This window comes from Staurois parvus, unplaced genomic scaffold (assembly GCF_062004578.1).
Source record: "Staurois parvus isolate SC_StPar_1 unplaced genomic scaffold, SC_StPar_1.0 ptg000900l, whole genome shotgun sequence".
Taxonomy (NCBI): domain Eukaryota; kingdom Metazoa; phylum Chordata; class Amphibia; order Anura; family Ranidae; genus Staurois; species Staurois parvus.
The window spans coordinates 385180-406730 of NW_028318696.1; the positions used below are offsets into that span (position 1 = coordinate 385180).

General features: G+C 42.8%; 1 protein-coding gene across 1 annotated transcript in view; it reads right to left on the reverse strand.

Annotated features, from left to right (window-relative positions):
* Positions 1 to 21551, reverse strand: part of LOC149442223 (potassium channel subfamily T member 2-like) — a 419624-nt gene that overhangs the window by 49674 nt on the left and 348399 nt on the right. Inside the window, exon 23 of the mRNA XM_089656330.1 lies at positions 3416 to 3550. Coding sequence (XP_089512456.1) covers positions 3416 to 3550 — 135 coding nt within the window. The remainder of the gene's footprint in view (positions 1 to 3415; positions 3551 to 21551) is intronic.

Below are 21551 nucleotides of genomic sequence, written 5' to 3' on the forward strand. Positions count from 1 at the left end.
GATTCTGTGTCCCTGAGTAACAATTCTGTGTCCCTGAGTAACAATTCTGTGTCCCTGAGTAACGATTCTGTGTCCCTGAGTAACGATTCTGTGTCCCTGAGTAACGATTCTGTGTCCCTGAGTAACGATTCTGTGTCCCTCAGTAACGATTCTGTGTCCCTCAGTAACAATTCTGTGTCCCCGAGTAACAATTCTGTGTCCCCGAGTAACAATTCTGTGTCCCTGAGTAACGATTCTGTGTCCCTCAGTAACAATTCTGTGTCCCTGAGTAACAATTCTGTGTCCCTCAGTAACATTTCTGTGTCCCTGAGTAACAATTCTGTGTCCCTGAGTAACAATTCTGTGTCTGTCCGTGAGTAACAATTCTGTGTCCCTGAGTAACAATTCTGTGTCCCTGAGTAACAATTCTGTGTCCCTGAGTAACGATTCTGTGTCCCTCAGTAACAATTCTGTGTCCCTGAGTAACAATTCTGTGTCTGTCCCTGAGTAACGATTCTGTGTCCCTGAGTAACAATTCTGTGTCCCTGAGTAACAATTCTGTGTCCCTGAGTAACGATTCTGTGTCCCTAAGTAACGATTCTGTGTCCCTAAGTAACGATTCTGTGGCCCTAAAGTCTCTGTGGCCCTAACTCTGTCCCTAATACACAGAGGTCTGTCTCTCTTGAATGACCGGAGGCTAATGGAGAATTTGTAAGATGGCCGCGATTTATAGCTCCACCATTACACAGTGCTGGCTGGCTGGCTGCTGATTGGCTAATGCGATCACATGTCATGAATGAATGCATTATGGGTCAGCGCGCCTTGTCTGCGCGCCTTCCCAGAGATCCCCGCTCCGTCGCCACACATGTCGCCGCAATTTTTGGGAAAATTCGATTCGTGCATCCGAAGTTTGCTAATTTTCGGATTCGGCGCGAATCGAATATTTCCTAATCTTCGAAACGAATTCCACTTCGTCATGTTCGATTCGCTCATCTCTAGTCAAGGTGTTTAAAGGTGGTTAGAAACTGACTGAAACTCAACTCTGGAGTCTTTGAGGGTATTTCAGAATGGATTATTTCAAAGTACATGCAGCTAGATAGATCAGTGGAGGACTGTTTTAAATTCATTTAGCACCCTCCTAGATAGGTTTCTGTAATCAATGGAGCAGTTTGTGATTGTTTTGGGCTGCTCTGAGCTTCACTGGCTACAGGTTTGATTGCTTCCCCCAGCCTTCTGGAGGATTCTGAAATGTAGTGGGCTGGAAGAGGCAAATCAACAGCTTGAATATTTATGTTGTCTCCGCCAATCCCTGGGGGTGTATAAATAGTCTGGGGGCTTAAGGCAGCCTTCTTGTCTAGGGGGAGAAGGTTCCAGCCTGAAGGGTGTTGTCCTCCTAGGAAACACAGCTGAAGTTGTACATGTGCTCGTCGAGGTCCCAGCTATGCTAGAGATGGGGGCTTGTTTTGCTGAGAATTTCTGTAACTAAGAGACTTCATTGAGGATCTGGTCTGGAGAGTTCACAGAAAAATTGTGTGGCTAATATTGAAAGGAGGCATTCAAGTATCCAGGGACATTGTGAGTACAGACCTGAGAGAAGGATCCTAGTGACTGCTGCTTCTATTCCTTGCATATCAGTGCCAGAGTTGGACAGTTCTTATGGGGTCTCAATGTTACTCGTTCTCTTGGTGGCTACTAGAGGGACTGAACTGAGAGGCTTTGACAAAGAGTATCCTCCTATTGCCTTACATTGTTGCTTGAATATCCCAGAGATCCCTGCCCCCCATCCAAGATCACGCTAACAATAAAGCATCAAAAAGGCACCTCCTGTTCATTGAGCCAGAAAGAGTGATTTATAAGTACACAATACGGTAAATCCTCCAAACCACCCAATAAACTACTTGATTCCGAATAGAAAATAACTTTCCGCTCTAGAAAGTTACAAACATCAAAATATGATCTACAAGAATCATCCAACCCACCTACTAGTGAAAAAAACCCTTTTCCAAAATATCAGTAAGTGCTCTACAAATGATAAATGTCCAGGCACATAAATTCACACATAAATTCAAGTATTGAATAAGTGTCCAGTGTCTTATAGTCCAAAAAAAAAATTATTTTAATACGTCCCACTTGAAATCACTTCTTTATAGTGTTGTAATCCTCAGAGCAGCTTCCACAAAAACCCTAAAAAAATCAAAAAATTCAACATAGTGCATTACCTTACTAACTTTAATAATAACACTCCATACATGCACCCACAAACATTAGTGCAAAAAAACGTGAAAAAAGAAACCACAGCAACACTTGTGCCAAACTGGTGATGTGTTTCACTCAGTGTAAACCACTTCAAATAGAGTATCACTTCTAATACTCATAGCATATATACCCTTACCCTAATAAAATGAAAAAACGCTGTAAGATATCTAGCAAAGGATTCTGTAAAAACCACTCAGTCTCCTTGCCTGCACTCCAGGCAGCTTCCAGATGGATAACAGTGCAGCTCCACACTCCAAAATGGCCACCGTATCACTTCCGGTTTCTGCTCTGTGCGTCCAACGTCACTTCCTCTAACGCGTTTCGTCACAGCCGGGACTTAATCTTAAGGGTTTCTTTTTTCACGTTTTTTTGCACTAATGTTTGTGGTTCCACGTATGGAGTGTTATTTTTAAAGTTATTAAGGTAATGCACTATGTTGAATTTTTTAAATTTTTTGAGGGTTTCCGTGGAAGCTGCTCTGAGGATTACAACACTATAAAGAAGTGATTTCAAGTGGGACGTATTCAAAAAAATTTTTTTTTGGACTATAAGACACTGGACACTTATTCAATACTTTGTGTGAATTTATGTGCTTGGACATTTATCATTTGTAGAGCACTTACTGATATTTTGGAAGAGGGTTTTTTTCACTAGTAGGTGGGTTGGATGATTCTTGTAGATCATATTTTGATGCAGAAAGAGTGATTGTTGTTGTGCATCTGGCTGCCGCTACACCAACTTGGGGAAGGAACCTGGGACAAATCAGTGGGTGATTGCTGCATTTATTTTACAGTTTGCTAAGAATATGTAAATAGTGTAGTGTCATAGTCTGGGCACAAGTGCAATTCAACTCTAACATTTTGTTTTTTTCCCTCATTTTCTCTCCAGGGGAGAGTGGTGTCCAAGACAAATAAGGAAGGTGAAAAATAAATGAAAAAACTGCACAAATAGTGAAAAAGTGCAAAAATAGCTGATGGCAAGACAATCTGGTCAACAGTGTACAAATCATATAAATAAATTGAGCGTGGCAATTTATTTATAAAATAAGGAAGGTGAATCTACTTGGTGAGGACACATACAGTATTAATAGATTTAGGTAAGTATCTGAGTCAATTTCAACAAACCATACTTGTCCTATCTGACCAGATTTCCTGGGTGAGTATAAATTATGTCTTTGTACCTGAAGAGGGTCTGTACGTTGACAATGGTCCGTGCATCAGCCATATAATCCTCCTCAGCGATCATTGAGCTCTCTTCCCCGACCACCACCATGTGTGCAGCGTAGCTCACACCACAACGCAGCATGTCATCTAGACTGCAGAGAGAATGATACCATGGTGGTCAGAGAACACGCAACAACATATATTACTGAATAAATCAATCTTTAAGCAAACTTGATTACAATAAACCTAAATTTAGTGTTTAAAGTCCCAAAATAAAGTCCAAATAAAAGTCCAAATAAAATCCCAAAAAAAGTATATATAACATATATTACTGATCCCCATTTTTATTTAAAGGGTATGCATAGCTACAAAAATAAAAAGTTCAAATACAATCAAAATATATGGACCTCTGAAATGATCGTGCTAATAACTAAAGGTAAGAAAAAGGAATGTTTAGCAAGCGCTACACAAAGAAAAGAGAGAAAACAAGGCAGCTGCTAGAACACCAAATAAGGCAACCAAAGAAACCTTCCAAAAATATATAAGTCAAGACAAATAGGTGCAGCTCTGAATCATATTGTGCAACGTAATAAATATATAAATCACTGTATATTCACATCCTTAATATTACATCAGGTGCACTAAATGATATCACCATGTGGTGATTTTAGTGAGATATTAGTCCAATAAAAGATGTAAACGTGTGGATCCCAAAAGGATCGCAAATATTGGTGTAGGGATATCCGATCCAGGAGTGACAGATGATGACAGATATTACGCTGTGTGGTGTCCCTTATTGGGCTCTCCGTGTGAGTGCCATCATTCGCCGTGCCCGCTTTAAAAGGTGACCCCAGATGGTAATACATACCGAGGGATTCCGGAACCTTAATGCAGATGAGACCAGATGGTGATATGGAGTGTGACCTGACCTGGGAACAGATGACCCACTAATTACCTGATGACACAGGATTTTCATATTGCGTGTTAAAAGCGCACTTCTGGTGAGTGCGCTTTTTTTATTCACTTGGAACACATCATCTGTCACTCCCGGATCGGATATCCATACACCAATATTTGCGATCCTTTTGGGATCCACACGTTTACATCTTTTATTGGACTAATATCTCACTAAAATCACCACATGGTGATATAATTTAGTGCACCTGATGTAATTGTTGGTTATGTGTTAGAGAAGACACTGGTAGCTTGTGATGAGGCAGAATTATGACTTTTGCTTGTGTGGCTTAAGTTACAAACATACAGAGCACATTTCAGCAGACAGTGATAGCAGACATCTTGCTTTGAGAGAGGAGAAAGAGAGAGAACCAACAAGTTTTACACATATGCACAACTGGTAACCTTAGTGTACAGTGCCATCTACTGGTCAAGTGATATTAACATACAATACTATATATAGTATTATATGCATTCCCAACAGTAATATTAAGGATGTGAATATACAGTGATTTATATATTTATTAACCATTAGCCGCCCGGCCAATGGCCGTTTGGCGGCTTCAGATGTGCCTCTCCATTCCGGGTGCACGCCATTTGGCGTGCTCCCACACATGCGCCGTTTGCGCTAATGCAGAGCGGCGCAGCAGTGCGATCTGTCACCGGCCGTGCACCTCGGACATGGCCGATGACAGATCCAAGTACCGGCTCCCGTTGCTGGTACCATGTGACCTGCTGTGACCAATCACAGCAGGTCACATGACAGTTGTATACAATGGATGGCTTCATTCATGATGCCATCCATTGTATACTAGTGCCTAGCTGTGAATGGTCACAGCTAATTACATGCACATGTCATGTGATTAGCTGTGACCAAATCACAGCTAAGCACAAAAAAAAAAAAGAAAAAAAAAAGCTGAATGAATCGATTTCATTCAGGTAAATACTTGCTTATAGCAAAGTAATTCTTTGCTATAAGCAAATTGTGTAAAAAAATAAAAATAAAAATACTGATCACTTCCCCAAAGTAGTACAATGTTACTATGGTAACATTGTACTACTTTGGTCATAGTAAAATATGAAAAGCAAATCTTAAAAAAAATTAAAAAAAATGTAATAAAAAATTAAATATAATAAAAAAATTAAACAAAATAAAAAAAATATATATATATTTTTTTTTTCATACTGTCACCAGTCAGTGTCCCTGTTCACCGCCATGCCAGTTATATGATGATGCTGGACTGCACTGGTGACAGTATGTAAAAAAAAAATAGTGAAAATAATATTTTTAATTTTTTCATTTTCCGAAAAATTATGACAAAAAAATACAACTTCAAAAAACTCGCCATGCCTCTTATGAAGTACGTCGGACTGTCTACTCTGCAAAAAGGGGTCATTTGGGGATATCTGTACTATTCTGACATTCTTGGACCTCAGGAAATTGTCAGTACTTCAGGATTGATCAATATTCAGATCTATACCATAGTTTGTGAACTCTATAACTTTCCTACAAACTAAAAATAAAAAATACGTCCTAATTTGGGTTATTTTCACCAAAGACATGTAGCAGAATACATCTCGGCCTAAATTTATGAAGAACAATTATTTATTTGCAAACGTTTATAACAGAAACAAAGAAAAACGTTTTTTTTTTCAAAATTTTTGGTCTTTTTTTGTTAATTTAGCAAAAAATAAAAACCCCAGCGGTGATTAAATACCACCAAAAGAAAGCTCTAGTTGTGTGAAGAAAATGATAACATTTTAGTTTGGGTACAATGTTGTATGACCGCGCAATTGTCATTCAAAGTGTGAGAGCGCTGAAACCTGAAAACTGGCCTGGGCAGGAAGGTGTAAAATTGCCCGGTATTGAATTGGTTAAGGATGTGAATATACAGTGATTTATATATTTATTAAGTTGCACAAATATCTAAAGGTACTTGTTGCTGTACATGCCACACTTGTTTTAGTTTGCAGAACAGTTGTAATGATGTATTTCAATTTGAACAATTTTGTTGTCAGTGTCCCGATGTTTCAGGGATTTGGTGACTGCAGTGTAAATATTGGGTGCATAGTATAAGACACTTTTACTACTTAGAAGGTAATAACGTATATGTACACCCTCACCTGGTAAAATAACCCATTTAGTTTAAGAGAGGAAAACTTTTATATACACATATAAAAACATTATAAATACATTTTGTCCCCTTTTTATAAGTGATCATATTCTCTCTGTTCTCAGCTGCCATAAGGAGCTCAGAGAGGAGAAACAGCATTACAGTGATCTTCCCAGTGAATGGTTGTGAGGGGGGGGGGGATGTCAGAAGTCTTATCACTGGAGAAGAGCAGGATTAGTTCCCAGCACAGCCAGAACACTGACCACGCTGCCTAGTGTTTAATAAGAAAGCAGAGGGACTGGCAGGACCACCAGGGATTTCACACAAAGGAAGCAATACAAAGAGAACAGGAGACTTTTTCATACAAGTACATGGTACAGCAGGCACAGATCAGGAATATGAAATGTTGGGTTTACATATTCTTTAAGCAATAACTAGTAGTACTTAGTCACTTTCAATCAGACTTGTTCTGTGATGCTGAAGATGTTTTGCAGATCCAAGATGCTCTTTAGTTCCGAGAACTGAAAATGTGACCTGGATAAGCTGAAAAACATCTTCTGGATACAGAATGAGTCTGGCACTAGTTGTACCATGACCTGGATAAATGAGAACCTTCAGAAACACAGTAGGTAATAATCATATAGTTTAGGACACTGGTACTCAGCCTAGGGCCCAAGGACCTTGTAGAACATCTTGGCACTTATTGTTCAGACCGCAGGCCCTATCAGTGTGGGAACAATGATTGCTAAGGTGGCCTGCTATTTAAAAGATTTGATTTAATTTTTTTCAACTTTATCTTTTTATGTTGTCCATTCACCTTTCTATTTTTTATCTCTAATCTGTTATAATAGTTCTTCCTGTTTGAGATTTCAAATAGCAACAAGTCATTCTATACGGGGCCCGTAGGGAGCACAAATGTGGGAGCATTTACTTGTAAAGGGGATGTAATAGCATTGACCTCTAGCAGTTTCATGTTATAGTCTCACTGTCTTCTCACGCCTGTAGTCTCAATCCACTTATACAGCATTTTAGGAGTCTCTAACCATTTCTTGTAGCCTGTCACCAGTCTCTGGCCATCCTCTATTCCATGTAAGCAGTCTGATTATCTACTGTATCATGTTTGCAATCTCTGACCACGTCCTATATTAGGTGTGCAGTCTTTGACTAACTTATGTGTCATGTGTGCCATCTCTGATCATCTCCTGTATCACATATAACCAAGTATAGTCTCTGGCCATCGCCTATATTATGTCTGCTGTCTGACTCCTGTATCATGACTGCAGTCTCTGACCATCTCCTGTATCATGTTTGCAGTCTCTAATGATCACCTGTTACATGCATGCAATCTCTGACTATTTCCTGTGATATGCATACATTCTTTAAACGTCTTTTGTATCTTGTCTGCAGTTTTTGACAATCACCTATATCATGCATGCAGTCTCTGTCCATTTCCTTTGTCATGTGTACAGTCTTTGACCATCTCCTGTATCATATCTGCAGTCTCCGACCATCTCCTGCATCATATCTGCAGTCTCTGACCATCTCCTGCATCATGTCTGCAGTCTCTGACCATATCCTGCATCATGTCTGCAGTCTCTGACCATCTCCTGCATCATGTCTGCAGTCTCTGACCATCTCCAGCATCATGTCCACAGTCACTGACCATCTCCTGCACCATGTCTGTAGTTTCTGACCATCTCCTGTACTATGTCTGCAGTCTCTGACCATCTCCAGCACCATATTCTCAGTCTCTGACTATCTCCTGTATCATGTCTGCAGTCTCTGACCATCTCCTGCATCATATATGCAGTCTCTGACCATCTCCTGCATCATGTCTGCAGTCTCTGACCATCTCCTGCACCATGTCTGCAGTCTCTGACCATCTCCAGCATCATGTCCGCAGTCACTGACCATCTCCTGCACCATGTCTGCAGTCTCTGACCATCTCCTGCACCATGTTCTCAGTCTCTGACCATCTCCTGCATCATATCTGCAGTCTCTGACCATCTCCTGCATCATGTCTGCAGTCTCTGACCATCTCCAGCATCATGTCCGCAGTCACTGACCATCTCCTGCACCATGTCTGCAGTCTCTGACCATCTCCTGCACCATGTTCTCAGTCTCTGACCATCTCCTGCATCATATCTGCAGTCTCTGACCATCTCCTGCATCATGTCTGCAGTCTCTGACCATCTCCAGCATCATGTCCGCAGTCACTGACCATCTCCTGCACCATGTCTGCAGTCTCTGACCATCTCATGCACCATGTTCTTAGTCTCTGCCATCTCCTGCATCATGACTACATTGTCCACTACAATGTCCATTGAGGCACTCTTATTGAACAGGGGGTTACAGCTGCGGAGAAGTTTCTCAGTAATAAAGGTAATACATTGATGTGCTTTATGCTCATAGACAGGACTTACTTTGAAAAGTGTAAAATGATTGACAGACTCACTTTAAATTGTACTTTTACATATAATATATACATATATATATATATATAGAGAGAGAGAGAGAGAAAAGATAGATATAATCTGCAAACTCTTTAGAAAAAATGAAATTGTAGTTGAAGATAAATACTTTTCAGAAAGGTCTTGATGACTAACGCATGCTGTGAGCTATCAAACTCTCTGACGTGTGTCACAATATGGGAATAGGACATTGTTCTTGATCTTATAAAATGTAACAGGTTTTTCTCCATATGTATTTTATCCCCGAGCCATGATGTATAATTGCTAGAGACATAACTAGGGCATTGTGGGATATTCCAGTCTATGTCACGCTATTTTCAGATAACACAAAAGTGCAAAAAATGTGTAGCGGGTATGCTGTGAAAGTTTACTTGTATTGCCTCCATGAAATACAAAGGATAATAAAATAAATTAAAAAATGCAAATGGTAAAGACCTGCTGTGTTCCAACTATAGCAATAATGTTATTATTATTATTATTATTATACAGTATTTATAAAGCGCCAATAGTTCGCTCAGCGCTGTACATTACAAAGGGGGACAGAACATGTGACAGAACAATACCAATACAATGCAAAACATGAGGGGATCGAGGGCCCTGCTCTTTCGAGCTTACAATCTAGAAGGGATGGGATAGTGGTACAGGAGGAGATAGCTGTGGGGGATGGAGTGGTAGGAAGAGTGGAGGAGGTCAGCAAGTTAGCAGGGGGTGAGGTAGGCTTCCCTGAAGAGATGGGTTTTCAGGGTGCGCCTAAAGGAGAGGAGAGTAGGTGATAATCTGATGGGTTGGGGAAGGGAGTTCCAGAGGATGGGTGACACCCTGGAGAAGTCCTGGAGGCGGGCATGGGAGGAGGAGACCAGGGAACTAGAGAGAAGGAGGTCTTGTGAGGAGCGGAGTGTGCGTGCTGGGCAGTACTTGGATAATAGGTCAGTGATGTAGTTCGGGGCAGTATGATGGACGGCTTTGTACGTCAGTGTTAGGATTTTAAATTTGATCCGTTGCGCAATCGGAAGCCAGTGGAGGGATTGGCAGAGGGGGGTGGCGGAAATGGAGTGGTTGGAAAGGTGAATGAGTCTGGCAGCCGTATTCAGGATCGACTGAAGCGGGGATAGCCAGCGGCGAGGCAGGCCAGTGAGGAGGGAGTTGCAGTAGTCGAGTCGTGATATGATGAGGGAGTGGATGAGCTGTTTAGTGGTTTCTGGGGTTAGGAACGTGCGGATTTTGGCGATGTTGCGGAGGTGGAGTCTGCACGAGTTTGTTAAAGATTGGACTTGGGGCTGGAAGGATAGGTTGGAGTCCAGAATGACACCAAGTACTCTGGCCTGCAGAGCGGGTTTGATATTGCCGTTGTTGGATGTGATGTAGAAGTCAATGGGGGGTGGGGTTCGGGCTGGGGGGAAGACAAGGAGCTCGGTTTTGGAGAGATTCAGTTTAAGGAAGTGGAGTGACATCCAATCTGATATGTCGCTCAGTAGGTGTGTGATTTGGGCAGAGAACGAGGGAGTGAGGTGGGGGGTTGAGAGATAGATTTGTGTGTCGTCGGCATAGAGGTGGTAGTTGAAGCCGTGAGAGTGTATGAGTTGGCCAAGGGAGGAGGTGTAGATAGAGAAGAGAAGGGGCCCAAGGACAGAGCCTTGAGGGACCCCAACAGAGAGGGGGAGTGAGGGGGAGGTGGTAGCATTATAGGTAACGCTGAAAGAGCGTTGTGACAGGTAGGATGAGAGCCAGGAGAGAGAAGAATCTCTGAGGCCGAGGGAGTGTAGTATTTTGAGGAGGAGGTAGTGGTCAACTGTGTCGAAGGCCGCAGAGAGGTCAAGGAGTAGGAGCACTGAATAGTGGCCATTAGCTTTGGCGGTTAGAAGGTCGTTGGAGAGTTTGAGTAAGGCGGTTTCGGTGGAGTGTAGGGGGCGGAAGCCAGACTGTAGGGGATCGAGGAGGTTGTTGTTGTTGAGGTGAGAGCATAGGCGGGTGTAGACGAGGCGCTCGAGGAGTTTAGATGTAAGTGGGAGCAGGGAGATGGGTCTGAGGTTGTTCGGGTCATTGGGGTCCAGGGAGGGCTTTTTAAGTATGGGGGTGATGTGTGCATGCTTCAGTGGGGAGGGGAAAGTGCCGGAGGAGAGATTAAAGATGTGGGTGAGGGAGCGTAGGATGGAGGGGGAGGGAGGTCGTAGGAATTGTGAGGGGATAGGGTCGAGGGGGCAGGTGGTGAGGCGGGCATCAGAGAGGATCCTGGAGACTTCCTCGATGGTAGTAAGGTCAAAGGTGTGGAGTGTTGGGGGAGCTTCAGTATGAGGAATGTAGGGTGGGGTGGGAGTGGAGGTCAGAGCAGTGGTGGGGCCGTGGGAGAGGGGTGATGAGGGGGTAGCTGAGTGAGGGGGAACGGGGTTGGAGGGAGTTTGAGCAGTGACGAAGTCCCTGCGGGTAATGTCGAGGGGGAGGGGGGATGAGGGGGTAGCTTTGTGAGAGGGGACGGGTTGAGAGGGCGTGTGAGTTGCGGCAATGTCCTTGCGAATTGTGTCAATCTTGTTTTTGAAGTGATTGGCAATCTCAAGGGCGGTGAGTGAGGTGCTGGGTGGAGGTGGGGGTGGAGAGAGTAGAGAGTTGAAGGTGGAGAAGAGTCGGCGAGGATTGGAGGAGAGGGCCTTGATGAGGGTCAGGAAGTAGGCTTGTTTGGCTGCGTGGAGGGAGGAGGTGTAGGTGCGGAAGGAAGATTTGTAGCAGGTGAAAGCTTGTTGGGATTTTGTTTTGCGCCATAGTCGCTCCAGGGCACGACTGCGTCGTTTGAGGGTTTTGGTGTGATCAGTCTGCCAGGGCTGGAGCGGTCGGAGTCTGATGTTGCGTGTGGTTAAAGGCGCTAGTGAGTCAATGGCTGCTGACAGCGCGTTGTTGTAGGCAGTCATAGCCAAGTCGGGGCAGGACAGGGGGAGGATGCGGTCGTGGAGTTGATCAGCTGCAGAGTGGAGGGGGGCAGGGTTAAGGTTGCGGAGGTTACGGCTGGTAGTAGTGTGACATTTGGAGGGGTAGGCGTTGGAGGACGAGGAGATAGAGAAGGTGATCAGGTTGTGGTCAGAGAGAGGGAAGGGTGTGTTAGTGAGGTTGTGGGGAGCGCAGCGGTTGGAGAAGAAAAGATCAAGGATATTACCGTCGGAGTGGGTGGTGGATTGTATGCACTGTGCAAGTGCAAAGGAGGAGGTTAAGTGGAGGAGACGGGCTGTGTCTGGGTTGTCAAGGTTGACAGGGATGTTGAAATCCCCAAGAATGATGGTGGGTAGCTCAGAGGAGAGGAAGAAGGGTAGCCAGGAGGAAAAGTCATCCAGGAAGCGGGGTATGGATCCAGGAGGCCGGTATATCACAGCAATCTTCAGGGGGGTTGGGGAGAATAGTCGGACGCAGTGGGCCTCGAAGGAGGAGAAGGATAGGGAGGGGGGGTTTGGGAGGACTCGGAAGGTGCTCTGCGGTGACAGGAGCAGACCAACCCCACCACCTTTACGACCGTTAGGTCTGGGTGAGTGGGTCCAGGTGAGACCTCCATAGGAGAGTGCAGCAGGGGAGGTAGAGTCAGCGGGCTGGATCCAGGTTTCTGTGATCGCCAGGAGGTTGAGGGAGCGGGAAACAAAGAGGTCGTGGATGGCGGTAAGCTTGTTGCACACCGATCGGGCGTTCAGGAGTGCACATGAAAATGGGGGGTAGATTTTAGGGAGCAGGGGGACAGATACTAGGTTGCGGGGGTTGCGGTAGGACATGGAGGCGGGAGGGTGTTGTGCGGGTGAGGGAGGTGGTGGAGGGCCAGGATTCGGGGAGATGTCTCCCGCGGCTAGGAGGAGGCGAAGGGTGAGAAAGGTGGCATGGGAGCGGGATGTGCAGGAGCGTGAGAAACTCCTAGTGGAGGTGTTGGGGTCAGTGGGAGAGTGGAATAATAGGAGGAGGTGGTGGGTGCCATAGAGGGGCGAAGGAAGCAGTGAGGACACAATATACAAATGTTTAGGAGGAGCAGAGGGATATAGTGAATGGATTTTGGGAATGGAGGAGAGGAAAATGAGAAGGAGTAGAAGAGGCATTTTGGGGGGTGATGAGAGCAGTAGTAGGGAGATGATAGCAATGAGGGGGAGATGTGCAAGTTTTGGGGGGGAGCAGAGGGGTAAAGAAATGAGATTTGGGAACAGAGGATAGTAGTATGAAGAGGAGTGTATTATATAAAGGTACACAGAGTGGGACTCAGGCATTAAAGAGATGTTTCCCAGGGTGTTTGCTTGCAGTCTGTCCAGTATGCAGTAGAGTTTCTTGCTGTTGTGTCTTTCTGCTGCTTAAGTTCTCCTGCTTTAGTTCAACTGCTGTGTTTAACTGCTTCGCACTCTTTCGAAGCTGCACCCCCATCAGAGACTGTGCCCCCCATCAGAGATCTCCCCCCATGAGCTGATCTAAATTTATAGGGAGATGCTCAAATGAGCATTCAACTCCACCCCAATTAGAAGCTGATAAGGCTCACATGAATAGTGGGGGATGTCTCATAGGAACCAGGCTACAGTCGTAAACTGGGTGCAACTGGAGGTGAGGACTGCTCAACATACACACACAAATATAAATACACCATTTGTTCTGAATATAACAGGAGTGAAAGCGATTTTGAGTTAGGAGTGGAGGTAGGAGAGATGCATTTACCCAGGAGGAAAACAGCAGGAGTCAATGCGTTTGAGTTAGGAGTGGAGGTAGGAGAAGAAGGGAAGAAGAATGCTGCACTCACTCAAAATTAAATAAATGAAAAAAATGTGGTGCACTATCTCATCATACTTATTGCCTCAGTCAATGGCCAGATTATTATTATTATTATTATACAGTATTTATATAGCGCCAAAGGGTATGCTCAGCGCTGTACAGTAGCAAGGGGGACAGAACACGAGACAAGACAGTAACAATACAATACACGAGGGGTTCGAGGGCCCTGCTCTTTCGAGCTTACAGTCTAGGAGGGAGGGGAGGGTGGCACAGGAGGAGATGGCTGTGGGGGATGGAGTGGTGGGTGGAGTGGAGGAGGTTAGTTGTTAGGTGAGGTCGGGTGTTAGGTGAGGTTGGGGTAGGCTTCCCTGAAGAGGAGGGTTTTTAGGGTGCACCTGAAGGTGAGGAGGGTAGGTGACAGTCTGATGGATTGGGGTAGGGAGTTCCAGAGGATGGGGGAAGTTCTGGAGAAGTCTTGCAATCGGGCATGGGAGGAGGAGACCAGGGAGCTAGAAAGTAGGAGGTCCTGTGAGGAGCGGAGGGCACGGGTAGGGTAGTATTTGGGTATCAGGTCAGTTATGTAGTTCGGGGAGGCATTGTGAATGGCTTTGTAGGTCAGAGTTAGCAGTTTGAATTTGATGCGTTGGGCAATCGGGAGCCAATGAAGGGATTGGCAGAGGGTGGAGGCAGATGTGGAGCGCTTGGTGAGGTGGACAAGGCTAGCCGCTGAGCCCAGGATCGACTGGAGCGGGGATAGCGTTCGTTTGGGTAGGCCAGTGAGAAGGGAATTGCAATAGTCCAGGCGTGAGATTGGAGCATTTCCACGTGGAGGCAGAGGGCAAGCTATCTGAAAGTCAGTTTTTGTGTAGGATATTCAGGATTTATGCAGTTCTCCATGGTGGGCAAGTTGATGCTGTGGTACCTTATTATATTTTTTATTTAAATGCAAAAAAATGTGGTGCGCTATCTCATCATAAATAGAACTGTAAGCTTTAGAAACACAAAGTGACAGTAAAAGAAAATTTTTATTTCCAATAATAAACGTCCAATCCAGTACATGTGTTATCATCCAGCAATAACCAACACCATACTTGACTTGTGACCCCACTCCCTGCTCACCTTGACCATTGACCTATAGATTATAATAGGCCAAAAACTCACTTTATAAGGAAAATGTGTCTCCAAATTTCTGAACCGTGACGTGGTCCTGACATGTATTATGCTTCTTTAACCTACTTAGCGGTTTTCCCGAGTGTAGCTCGGGGTAAAATTTCAATACCAAGAGCGGTAACCCCGAGCTACACTCGGGCTTATCATGTGGCGTTGCTCAGGGGGTCCCTGCAGCACTTACCTTGTCCTTCACTCCCGCGATGTGTCCCCTGCAGCGTCCCCGGCCATCTCCTCCGGCCAATGCCGGCATCCGGCTTCTGTGTTCCGGTCCCTGTGACGTCGGGACGTACGGGCGCTGTAACCGGCGGGAAATTTGAAATTTTTAAAAAAATTTCATTTTTGCTGTCATTGCTGTTTCAAAGCATTTCACATACATTTTGTCCCTACTGCTTTGTCCTGCACCCTGCCTGCATTTTTACTGTTCTTTCTGCCTGGAAACTTAGAAAAGTCCATGGCGTCCAAAAAGCGTCCCTTTAGGTCAAAAGCAGTTTTAGACCAGCTAGAGAACAGCGATAGTAAATCAGAACCACTTGCAGAATTGAGTGATAATGATTCGTGGGGGAAATTCCTCATCAGACACTGAAAACGATTTTGCGACTTTGCTCAGCGATGTGCGAATTTGCCTCTGTATTTCAAATTTCAGTGTTTTTGGTTTGATTATATTATTGAATTAAATTTATTACTATTATATTATTATTTTTTATGATTATTTATTAAATTATAATTTATGATTTCGTGTTTCAAGTTTTATCATACCCGGGATGTTTACTAGACTCTTGTTCAGACAGATTTCAGCGAGTTATTCCTAAAAATTACAGGCCTACAATAAAAAAACTACATATTTCCATGCAAAAAAATGTACCGCTTTCAGCACAAAAAATCGGAAAGAATCATACCGCCAGGGAGGTTAACACCTTCCCGCCCAGCCTATATCAGATTGACGGCCAGGCGGGACACTCGCCGGTGTGACTGGGCGTCATATGATGTCCTGTCAAAACTAGCAGGTCATGTGGCCACGCAGTGGTGCGATCTGTCACCGGCTGTGTTCACAGGACACAGCCAATGACATATCGCTACACTGGCCAGTTGCCAGTGTCATGTTACCGCTGTGACCAATCACAGCAGATCACATGTCGATTGTATACAATGGATGGCTTCCTGTCATGCCATCCATTGTATACAATTATGTTGTTATCTGTGACTGGTCAAAGCAGTCACATGATACAGGCTGGGCCAACCACAGCCCATCTGTATCATGTGATCAGCTTTGCCCAATCACAGCTAATCACAAAAGACTGAATGAATCAGTTTCATTTATTAACAATGATTGCAAATATCAATAAAATAGATTGGTATTAGCAATCATAATGTGTTTAAAAAAAAAATCCTAGAGACCAACTCCACCATTGCCTAATGAATGGAATAACAACAACAATGCTCAACTGTATAATGTTTTATTGCATTATTGTATGAGTGAACAATGTCTCATTCCCTTGTTTTTTCCCTGAAAAATTCAATAAAAATATTGAAACATAAACTGCCAAAAAAAAGTCCTAATCACTTGCCCAGAGTTGTTCAATGTTACTATGGTGACGTTGTATTGCTTTGGTCACAGTGTGCTAAAAAAAATAAAAAAGTAAAAAAAAGAAAAAAATGTAATAAAAAAATAATAATAGAAACATTTGAAAAGAAAATACAAATTCAATTATTATTTTCACCAAAGAAATGTAGCAGAATACATTTGGACCTAAATTTATGAAGAAATGTTATTTATTTGCCAAATTTTATAACCAAAACGAATAAAAGTGCATTTTTTTCCAAAGTTTCAGGTGTTTTTTGTTTTATTTTGCAACAAATAAAAAACTCAGTGGTGATTAAATACCACCAAAAGAAAGCTCTATTTGTGTGAAAAAAATGACAAAAATGTCATATGGGTACAGTGTTGCATGAACGGTCAATTGTCATTCAAAATGCGACAGCGCTGAAAGCTGAAAATTGGCCTGGGCAGAAAGGGGGTATAAGTGCCCGGTATTGAAGTGGTTAAACTCCAGATCTGTGCAATATAAAACAAAAACATTCCATAGTGTAACACCGTTTTATATAACCAAAAATTAAATGTGTTACAGTATCCACTCACATTAAACAATTTACTCAGAATTATAGTGAACACATATCCATTACTCCACCGTGATGACTATATTGTGGTGTTTCCCATCACCGGGTAGGTGCACCATACAGAAGAAGTCACGTGACCTGTGATAAAACATTTTGGGTGGAGCCTAGTGATGTCACTTCCGGTTATGCCCAAACCGGCACGAGTGATGTGAGGAACCATTTTGATTGATGGCTGTGATATGCCTTTGATTCATTAATTTTGTGAGTGCATTTTTTATTTGAATAAAGTGTTCATATTTTATGGGGTTGCACTATGATCTATTCCCTTTATTTTTGATCACATACACCTTAATTCCACTTGATATTCAAAAGCATGTTCCCTTAAAGGGCCAGAACTAATAAAGTAGCTACTAAGTATTGGCAGTGGATAAGCAAAATTTGGTTTCATCCCTAAGCGTGTATGACCTATGCATGGTACACCTACCTGGTGATGGGAAACACCACAATATAGTCGGCATGGTGGAGTAATTCATCATGCACTCACCTTCGGTCTGTTAAGAGGAGGCATTTTCTGAGGTGTTGATGATGGTGGACTCCCATAGTTATTTTGGAATTTATTTATTATTATTTTTTTATTTATTTGATATTTATATTTTATTTTAGAGACTTTTTATTTCTGCCGGATATTATTGGACTTTTTAATTTACCCATAGCGCCGCACCTTTTTGTTTTATTAGTAATGCGTATATGTTCACTATCATTCAGGATTACATATAATTTGTTTAATGTGAGTGGATACTGTAACACGTTTAATTTTTGGTTATATAAAACAGTGTTGCACTTTGATATGTTTTTGTTTTATTTTGCATGGAGTTTAAAGAAGCATAATACATGGAAGGACCACGCCACAGATCAGAAATTTGGAGACACATTTTCCTTATAAAGCAAAATTTTTGGCCTATTATAATCTATAGGTCAATGGTCAAGGTGAGCAGGGAGTGGGGTCACAAGTCAAGCACGATGTTGATTATTGCTGGATGATAACACAACATATACTGGATTGGACATTTATTATTGGAAAAAAAAAATTCTTGGACTGTCACTTTGTGTTTCTAAAGCTTACGGTTCTATTTATGATGAGATAGAGCACCACATTTTTTTTAATTTAAATAAAAAATACGATAAGGTACCACAGCATCAACTTGCCCACCAAAGAGAACTGCATAAATCCGGAATATCCTAAACAAAAACTGACTTTCAGATAGCTTGCCCCCTGCGTCCACATGGAAATGCTCCAATCTGGCCATTGACTGAGGCAATAAGTATTGCCTTGTGGACGGCTGCAGTGGGTACACCCATTCTCCATGTTTTAGGCAGGTTCCAGCAGCACATTCAATCCAGGGATTGAATGTAAAAAAATATAGCAGGGAATTTTATGCTGCCTTACATTTTGCTCTATCCTTTATTTTTATTGCTGCCAGGATTACACATTTGCTGTTAACTAGCAAGAGTTCAAACTACACATTAGGAAGATTCATTCAAGTCTCCTTGGGAAAAGTATGCAATGAATCTTCTGCGTAAAGAGAAATTCTGTTTAGATAGATGGATACCATTTTTGAATAGCATATGCCTAAGTGAGTGCTCTACCAACCATGTTTTTAAAGTATACCTGTGGAAACCAAATAGTAAGCAAACTTGAACCTACACTCACTGCCACTTTATTAGGTACACCTGTTCAATTGCTTGGTAACACAAATTGCTAATCAGCCAATCACAAGGCAGGCGTGGTAAGGATGACTTGCTGAAGTTCAAACTGAGCATCAGAAGGAAAGGGATTTAAGTGACTTTGAACATGGCATGGTTGTTGGTGCCAGATGGGCTGGTCTGAGTATTTCAAATCTGCTTATTTACTGGGATTTTCACGCACAACCATCTCTAGGGTTTACAGAGAATGTTCCAAAAAAGAAAAAATATCCAGTGAGCGGGAGTTGTGTTGACACAAAGGCCCTGATTCACTAAGATGTGAGTGTAATAGCAGAGACTGACCATTCAGGCAGACTCCGGTCAATCAATCAGTCGTCTGACCAGCGTCTAGCAAGCTCATTGACGAGCGTCTATTGACTACTTTGCTATCACTGGCACATTTTTAGGTGCAATACCGGATATGTTCGCTAGATGGCGCACAAGCGCGGGCTTTATTTACATTGGCGTTTTCATGATGGCAAAAGAATTCTTAGAATGTTATAAATACACCTGTACACCTGTATTAGAATTTTCTATTTTCTTCTATTTATTTTCTTGCTGTGTCTCCAAAATGATCAGGAAACTAATGCATTTACTAATGAATGTCATACATTCTGTACTCAAATGTTAAACATTTACACACTTATATCTCAAATAATTTATATACTTCTAATTTCCCAATATAATTATATATCTTCATTCTCTTTAATCACGTAACTATTCTATGGTAAAGACAAGTGCAGCGCTATAAATGCATGTGATCAATAATGAACGCATGTAAAAACCAAAAAGTGCAAAGAATTGCAACAATGATGTAATATTGTAAATGGTGCTAAAATATGTTCATAGAATCATTCCTGAATAATGGAATGTCCTTCGTGTGAGAGTACCAACTCAGAGAGTGCCTATGAATGGCACGTGTGGTCTCTCCGTGACGGACAGTAGTGCATGAACTTGTGAAAGGTAAACCACCCTTGGGACTGGTCTACACTCACCAGAACAAAAGTATTAATGTGCATGGGTTATACACTCCACACATCTGGGGGTGCAGCGGTATGCTGGCAGTTATGGGTTAGTCATCCAGCTCCATCCATCCATCCATCCATCCATCAGGGTGGGTGCCCAAATGGTCCTGGGGAGGAATTAGCTCAGCCACAGGAGCCAGAAAGGTGCTCAATAGTGTAGTACACTGTCACAGGGGTGGATGACCTTTCACGAGTTCATGCACTACTGTTCGTGGTTATATTTATCTTGTGTAATACCATTTTAGTAGTCTATATCATGTGACCAGCGCTCGCTCTATCATTTTCAAACAATGGAACTATTCTACATTATAGCTCAAACTGTGTCTCCCACAGTGGTTTAGTGGTTAGAGCTCAGAACTTACAGCACTTGGGTCATGGGTTCTAATCCCAGTCATGGCTACATCCTAAAAAATGGAGATCAATTTTCTGGGTTGTGTCAGTGCCAGGAATATTGATCAAACAATTATGATTTTGCCTAATGACTAGAAAGTGGATGAATGTACTCTTCTGCCAATTAGGAAATGTGCCATTTTCATGCCGTGTATATTTCATTGTAACATTTTTCTCTTTTAAATCTGTCTCCTTATACAACTTGACCCCCTCCCCCACCCCGCCATCACCTGTCCCATATGCAAATCTATGGATCACCGCCCCACTCTTTAACTATCTATTTACTGATCAAGTGAATGTGTCTCATTTTCTATCAGCTACAGCTCAGATCTCACATTATTATACAATTGCTGATTGTATCTCACCACTAGTCTGATTGAATTCACAATTCCTGGTCAGTCCCGTTCCCTGACCTCTAATAAACTTTAGGGCCAGTTCACACTACATGTGTTTCAGTTGCTTTTTCGGCATCACAAACGCACAGAAAGAAGGTTATATGGTTGTCAATGTCATAGTTCACATCAGCACTTGCATTTTCAGTGCATTGCAGGTGCTGTAAACAAAGTTGACCACGCTGCATTGTTTCTGCACAGAACTGTACTGGAACACATTGAAACGTCCTTGAATGTACTAAAACGCACATGTCCCTAACTACATTGAATACAAAGAAAATAGAAAAAAATAAGTGGAAGGGATATAAAAATGCAATGTAAACATGTCCAAAACGCATTCAAAATGTACTGGAACACACTAAACATGCATTCCAAAAGGGCATGAAAAAAACCCATCAGGAACACATCTAGACTGTTTCTATAGTGTGAACCAGCCCTTAGGACTTGTTCACACCATTGGTGGTGCAGAAACGCATGCAAGAACACACATTTTCCAGCACAGCAAAGAAATGCAATGCCCTATGTAGATGTGCGCAGGTACCATGATGAAAACGTTGTTGCACCTACACACGTCTATTAAAAACAGCCCCATTCACAGCCACAAATACGCATGGCACCACACTACTGTGCGGTTAGGTGCGACACACTTGGAAAATAACATAAAAATAAGCCAACATGGCTAAAACATATCTTGAAAATATGGGGACTCTGATATCCGGCGACAGTCCGTTCACGAACGAGAAGCAATTCTGCACCCTAAAACCAACATAGAGGAAAGGGATGGTCAAATTGCTGTGCTGCTTCCAAACCACCTCTGGCATGCCAGGGTCATTATGCAGGTCCTCGATGCCAGTTCTTGCCTGGGGCCACAAAATATCCACTGGCCACGAGTGAAGGTGAGTGGAGGACGTGAAGGTGGATTTCTACCAGCTTCAACCGCAAGCAGTACCACTCCTGAAAAATGAGAGCAAATAATCATTGACACGTCATCATGACAGTCAATTCTCAGTGCAGGCTATCTAGAGTGTCTTTCCTTTTTAACCATTTCAAGAGTTCAAGGAAACAT